At 46.8% G+C, this 7,211-nt stretch overlaps 1 protein-coding gene across 1 annotated transcript; it reads left to right on the forward strand.

The window, feature by feature from the left end:
- Window positions 1-2,135: 2,135 nt before the first annotated feature.
- On the forward strand, window positions 2,136-5,224 carry LOC119317027. Its single transcript, XM_037591415.1, has 2 exons — window positions 2,136-3,451; window positions 4,954-5,224. The coding sequence occupies exons 1-2, from the start codon at window positions 2,169-2,171 to the stop codon at window positions 4,955-4,957; spliced, it is 1,287 nt and encodes a 428-aa protein (XP_037447312.1). The 5' UTR covers window positions 2,136-2,168; the 3' UTR covers window positions 4,958-5,224.
- The last annotated feature ends 1,987 nt before the right edge of the window (window positions 5,225-7,211 follow it).

Here is a 7,211-nt window from a genome sequence, read left to right on the forward strand (position 1 = left end):
TTCAAAAATAATAATTAATTCACTGTGTTAACTAATTTTGAAGCCCTTTCATTCAATTGAGCTACTCAATTTTGAATTTGGTTTAACATTTTGACCAGGCCAATGATTTTTGAAATCAATCACCAATAACCCGCCTATAAAAACGTATCAATCCTGCGCACCCTCCCACTATCTAAAAAAATAAGCTCCACCACGTGATATTGTAGTACTTGCGACCATCGACACCGAAAATTCCTCACATAAATATAGTTTGGTTAGCGGATAACTCAGAATCACACCACGAAAGACCCATCAAATCACCGCATCATAAATAAAAATAAAACACACTATTATCTCCACCACACGCAAAACTAAATATTTCATCAGTTCCAAAATATAAGGGGTGTTATTTTTGTAGAAAGTCAAGTTTCTTCAACTTTGACCAAGTTTAGAGCAAAAATATCGACATCAACAATATTAAACAGAGAAAGTATGGAAATTCATTTCATGATGAATTTAAAAATACCGATTTGACATTATGGATTTTGATATATTTCTCTACAAATTTTATTGAACCTAAAATGTTTGACTTTTCAAAAAAGTAATACACCATATATTTTCAAACATAGTGATTTTTTTTTTCAAGAAACCCAACAACACCAACGACGCAGCAAATCACACCCAACCCTTCTAGTCCTTCATGAAACAAGCTGCTCCATAAGGATGAGCCCACATGATCAAATTTGGACCGCCATGTTCAGATGCATAAAGCACAAAATGCGTGTCTTTGGCACAAACAAAGAAAATGCTCAAAGCTCCAAAGCTTGTATCAAGCAAGGTATGGAAGACAAAAGAGAGACTATACCTTTGTCATCACAAACACAAATGCAAACAGGACCATACGATTTAATCTTTGCATCCAATGAAAGGGCTTGAACTTGCATCATGACCTATCTCTTTTCATTCCATCAAGTAAGGCTTGAAGAGATTTGATCTTCTGGCTTGTTTGTTGTCATGCAAATATGATGTGAATCATGTGAGAAAACTTACTAAAGTAGTAATCAAATGTGTTAAGTTGGAAGTCGAAGGTGTGTCAAACATCTGCATTAATATGAACAACATTCTATTTCAAAAAAATACATGTAGAAAAAAGAAAAGGATACATGGTAGAGGCAATGCATATACCAGAGCAGAGAAAAAAAAAGAGATCCCTGGGCACCCAAGACATATTTTTATAAAAGAAGCCCACCCAGGTGAACTGTGACCCTTTTCCACTAGGCTACAACCTAGTTCTCATACCAGAGCAAAGAGAGATAAGCAAATTAGAGCCGCATAAAGAACCAACTAGTACTAGTTAAGAGGAAGACAATGCTTTCTTTATATTCAAGAAAAGAGAACAAGTTATTGGTCCGGTGATTTCAGTGTCCAATCTCAAGATGTGCTAGAATTGGTCTTAGCAAATTCAATCCGTACTGCCTATTCGGAAAATGCAGCACAACCCATAAATGCATTAGCTGGTTCCGTAATCAAGGATTTTATTTCATGGCGTCAGCTAGCTGATCTTAGAGAAAGATCAGCCGCCCGATCGGGCGTTCGATCAAAGTGTGCAGCGCATCTTACTTCTTTCTTTTTGGATCTACACCCAACAAGCCCAGCGTCGCGACACAAGGCAACCTTCTGTAAAAACGAGGATGTTGCGAACCGCACGACACCCGCCTTCAGCAACCTCGCAACAGTGGATAATGCAACCCAACGAGCGCGCCTCCACCGAGACATATGACGCCGACCACAGTTCGTTAATCATTTGCACTTGCACACATTTGCGTCTACAAAAAAGCCAAAGGGCGATGCCGGCCACCGCCCCCGTCGTCGGTGCCTCCATTATGCTACTTTGCAACTACACCACCGCCACTGATGATGGTGCTTTACAACACCGTCGCCGGTTGACGGAGACGATTTAAAGAGTTCCACAATTTCAATTGCAAACAGAAAACACCCAAAATAGCTAATCAGTGAGAAGTTCACAATATCGAACTTCCGGATCTGTGTAACCTCTGTCAAAACGACCTCTGGCTTTCGAACTAACCTGGTTGAAGCTTAAAAAAAAAAGAACTGACCTGGTTGAGCCGAACCACTCCCCTCCACCGTCTCCCGCACCGCACGCACCCAACCCAGACCTAGCGACCGCCATGGCGCCGCCGCCGCCGCCGCCGCCGCCGGCGCTCCCGGACGAGCTCGTCGAGGAGATCCTCCTCCGCCTCCCGCCCGACGACCCCGCCTGCCTCCTCCGCTCCTCCCTCATCTCCAAGGCCTGGGGCGGCGCCGTCTCCGGCCCCGGCTTCCGCCGCCGCCTCCACGAGCTCCACGGGGCACCCCCAATGCTCGGCCTCCTCCACAACCAGGCCAGCGAGCCAACCCGCTTCTTCGCCCCCACCACCGCCTCGCCCTTCTCCTTGGCCGCCCCGGACCCCAGCTCCTGGCTGGCCATCGCCTGCCGCCACGGCCGCGCCCTCTTCCTCCCCAGGAGCCAGGAGGCCAGGAAACTCCTCGTGTGGGATCCAATCACGGGCGCCCAGCACCTCGTGCCTGTGCCCGCGGCGTCGGAGTGCCGCTACTTGACTGCGGCGGTGCTCTGCGCGGCCGATGGATGCGACCATCGCGGCTGCCTCGGGGGCCCTTTCCACGTGCTTTTCGTCTTCCCCTACGAGGACCACGGCGAGTATGGCACGTCGGCGTGCGTGTACTCGTCGGAGACCGGTGCCTGGGGCGAGCCGACCTCGACGCGCGATAGGTTAATGGGATGCATACAATATTCATCCGTTGTGGTTGGCAGCTCTCTGCTCTACTTCGTCTTGTACGACTACCAGGAGAGTTGGTCGATCCTGGAGTATGATCTGTCAAGGGGCTCCCTGACTGTGTTCAGTGCACCGGACGTCCACTGCGACTGCCTGTATAATCTCATGCTCACAGAGGACAATGGGCTGGGAGTAATCCAACACTTGCATCCGCATCTCAAATTGTGGACAAGAGAGGCGAGTGGTGGCACCGAGGCACGATGGGCGCTGAGCCGGGTCATCGACCTGCCCAATTTGCTCCCAACTAGTGCTTGCTTGGACGAAAGTAATAGAGTGCTAGTGGTGGGCTTTGCCGAGGGAGCAAATGCCATTTTCGTTAGTACGATTGCTGGCATCTTCGCAATTGAGCTGCAATCTGAGCAGGTGAGGAAGGTGTGCGATCAATGTTGCTTCCTTAATGTGGTTCCAGTTGTCACCTTCTACACTCCCATGTCCCGACGCAACCACCAAAATCTGTTGCTGTCGAAGCCTGGTGAGGAGGCAGGTGGTGAGGAGGGTGGAGAGGAGGAGAAAACAGTAAATCAGGCTCAACAACTGGCCGACCATGGTTCCAATGCTATCAAGGAGGGAGACTTTGTCAACACTTCCGAAAGCATCCGCCACGACCACAATATCAGGTGAGGGCTCTACTCCCAAACCCCTCCCCATTCCGAGCTACCCTGAAACATTTGTACAGGTGTGATTGTGGAGAAAAAGAACTCCCCCTTAATTCGGTGCTCTTTAAGATTAGCAACATGTGCCATTAGTTGCTTTGGGACTTTTTGTCGTTTTGTTCAGCAGATGAATTTAGAGCAGCTTTAGATGTTTAAGCCTTTTAGGACGAAGTGGTTGCCAAGTGGTAAGAAGGTATTGTCTATAACTGTCCCTTTCTTTGGGCCAGTGGTGGTGCCAGGGGCCAGGGCTGCACAACTGTGTGGTGAAGGGCTTTATTTTCTTTGAAGTTTGCATTGCTCTCTAGGTTTTTAGGGCGTGGCAGTGCCCTAAACAGGGCACTGCCACGCCCATCAGATAGTCATATACACACAGAAAATGGCCATGTGATTCTGCATATGAAAACTAGTAATAGTCTTGTTTTGGTCTTGGAAGGAACTGTTTGCTGTTTGGACTTGTCTCGTGGATTCTCATCATCATTCCATACAAGACCATTTATTCAATGCTGTTTTGCTTATAATTATTGTTAATTCATACTCGATGATGTTGAAAATGCTTTCATTTTTCAAAACACTTGTGCCATGGATTGACCATATCTTGAACTTGTGTCTGGTGCCATATGTCAGCCATTTGCTTTCTAAATTTATATAAGTACTACCTCTATAAAGATATATAAGAGCGTTTGGACCACTACTTTACTGATCCAAACACTCTTATATTTCTTTACGGGGGGACCGGGGATGAACCTTGTCCGGTTTCGGTAGTTGGGGGTGCAAGTTGTCCGGTTTTGAAGTTGAGGGGCCAAATCTAGACTCCACCAAAAGTCGAGGGACGAAAAGTATACTTTTCTCTTTTATCTTTCACATCTATTCCTGTTGCTATTTCTTTATGAGTTTCCAATGGCTAAATAAAATTGATGGTCATGCACCAATGTGTCTTCTTCCCGTTAGGGTAAATACTGGTAATAGTCGTTTTTTGACATGAACACCGACTTAGTCGTCAGGAAACTCAATAGCAAAAACAGAAGCACTAGAAGTACTGTAAATAACCTTGGGGTTGTTGGCAGAGGCTTCAAATGTGGTAATGTCAGGGTTCAGATGGCAACAGATTGTTGAAATATGATTCGGCTAGATATAAAGTTCTGAAATCGCCAAGATATGCCTGACACATCGTACAAGGTGTTTCTACTCTATTTTCATGTTGCCTCAGTGGTCAATACTCATCTGTTGATGTCTATACAATTGCTCTGAAAAGTCTCCATCGTTTGCTCTTTTCCATGATGACAGTCTTTGCATGTTCTTGTGCATGTGTGAAATGTTGCCTTTTCATGTTTCATTGTGCTAGCATTACATGCTTCTTACATGGGTGTAGCTTTCTATTTATATATCAGGTATTCAGCTGCCCTAACATCTCAATCTGGTAGTCTAGTTTAGATTCCAGACTAAACTTTCTTTATGATATATTGTAGTTGATGGAACTTTGACAAGGATTAAGGCACCAAAAGTGGATTGACACCTCGAAGAAGTGATGTTCAAGACTTGGTATGAAGATGGTGTAGTAAGTAAGATTCTATGATGCAAGGCTGCTGAGGGTGTGGATTAATCTCCTAGAACTTGAAAAACTATTTGTATCTGGTACACCTGTGATAGTTCATGTACAATGATGTTTAACATTGGAACGGTCCGGGATCTGTTTGATCTATGCCCCCTTCAACGTCTTTATGAAAATTTAGTTCGATACATAAATCAATGAAAAAAAAACGAGAGGGAAAACAAAGAAAAAACTGATGAAGACAAAAGAGTCTTCCCAGAAAAACAACCTTCTGTTCAATTTTTGCAGAAAAACTGGAGGCTGGAATGGGAACCCCGAGCTGTACATAGTGGACAACTACAAGACTTGGGGTGTTTGTAGTTCCTCCTCTCCATGGCAACTGTTTTGACTTGTTTGGTCAGGGGAGATAGAGAAGCAGTAGGAGCTATACCGCCATCAGAGTCGGTACATCAGTTCTCACATCCTCAGCTGCTGCATCATTGTTGCCCCCTTCACCGTCAAGCTCTGGCAGGTTTTTGTCTTGCCTTGATATTTTGGTGTCTCAGGTCAAGCGATCTGCTGTGTTATTTTCAATGGTGTAATTAAGATAACATTCTGCTTTTAAGGAATTGAAGATGTTTTAGTGGCAGTGACCATCTAAAGCGAAGTGGAAGAGAGCGGGGCTCATGGCTCTCCTCCTCTTCATCATGAATGAACCTTTGAATAGCAGGCATCCTGAAGATGGGACAAGTTAGTGCTACTTCCAGTTCTTTCACACCATACCTTCAGCTTGCTCTGTTTTTCCGTGTGACTCATGAATCATGATTTGTGGAAACCCTTTGCTTTCATCAGTGACAAATCCTGCTAGTGTCTCTTAACTTGAATTTTTCCTGACAACAAAAAGTTGTGCAGTTCCAAGCCTTCTTACTTTGTGCACATAGCCCTTCCTAGAGCTGCAAGCGTTAGCTGCTACTCCCTCCGTTCCGATTTACTCGTCGTGGTTTTAGTTCAAATTTGAACTAAAACCACCGAGTAAATCGGAACGGAGGGAGTACTTGCACCGTTATCTGTTGGGGAGGAAGGCAGATTCCATGCTACTCTAGTGATCTGTTTCCATATCGTCGGCCATTACAATGATATACTTGAAACACATATATCACGAAATGATTATTTTGAGATGGGATCATTGGTTCAGTGAGCAGTCAAAATTCCGCAAGTTGAATGCAGCAGAATTTGTGAGCGGATGGGTACAGTTAATTAAACTTACCCTCTTGTTATGCAAGTGCTCTCTGATATGATATGCAAGCCGACATCAGACACGAGGAGTATCTGGACGTGTACTTGTCTCGGGCCCTTGTCCGCAGCAGATGCACATGCCCTTACGGCGAACCGCCGGCCGTCAGAGATCACCTCCAACTAGTTCAGCAGTTCTTCACGGCGAACATCGATCGATGCCCTCGAGATTGGTAACGTGTCATGGGTACACCGGTCAGACGTTGAGGAGGACGGCTCCTCCATCATATTTGGGCATGCAGAGTTGAATGACTGGCCCTGGCCGGCACCGGCGACGGCTGTGTACCTCTCTTTCCGCTGGTGCACTTCCTCTGATATTCTCTTGAGAAGCTGCCGCTTAGAGCATCTCCAGCCGTTCGGCCCTCCCGGACGCTGAAAAAAACCCGTCTTGGCTGAGCCGGCGCGTACTATAGGCGTGGGGCGATTGCATTCCTAGTTGTCGCCCCACGTCCCCCTGAACTCGGCGTAAACTCAGCGATTCGATTCTAATTCGGCACAAACTATACAAATTTTCATTCAAATTTGTACAAAGAAACATAAAACAAACGAACTACCCCTAGCCCTACTACGTTGTGTCCGCCACCCGCCTTCTATATGCCGAGGAGCCTGTAGAACCGGGTGTAGTCACCGCCGCCGCCGCAGTCGTCCCAGTTGCCGCCGCCGCCCTGCGTGCCGTCGCCGTCCCTGTTGCACCCCTGACCAGGGTTGCCGACGCGCGGGGGGTTGTACGGCCCAGACGCGTACTCCTCGTCGCGGTCGTCCTCGTCGTTGTCGAAGACGACCGCGATGAGAGAAGGATAGGCGGCCCGTGTACTCGAGGCGTGGCATGTTGCCGGTCTCGATGTAGTCGAGGACGGCCTCGAGGGTGCGGCCGGACAGGCCCCACCATTCGCGTTGCCGGTC

This window comes from Triticum dicoccoides, chromosome 1B, assembly GCF_002162155.2.
Source record: "Triticum dicoccoides isolate Atlit2015 ecotype Zavitan chromosome 1B, WEW_v2.0, whole genome shotgun sequence".
In the NCBI taxonomy this organism is placed as follows: Eukaryota; Viridiplantae; Streptophyta; class Magnoliopsida; order Poales; family Poaceae; genus Triticum; species Triticum dicoccoides.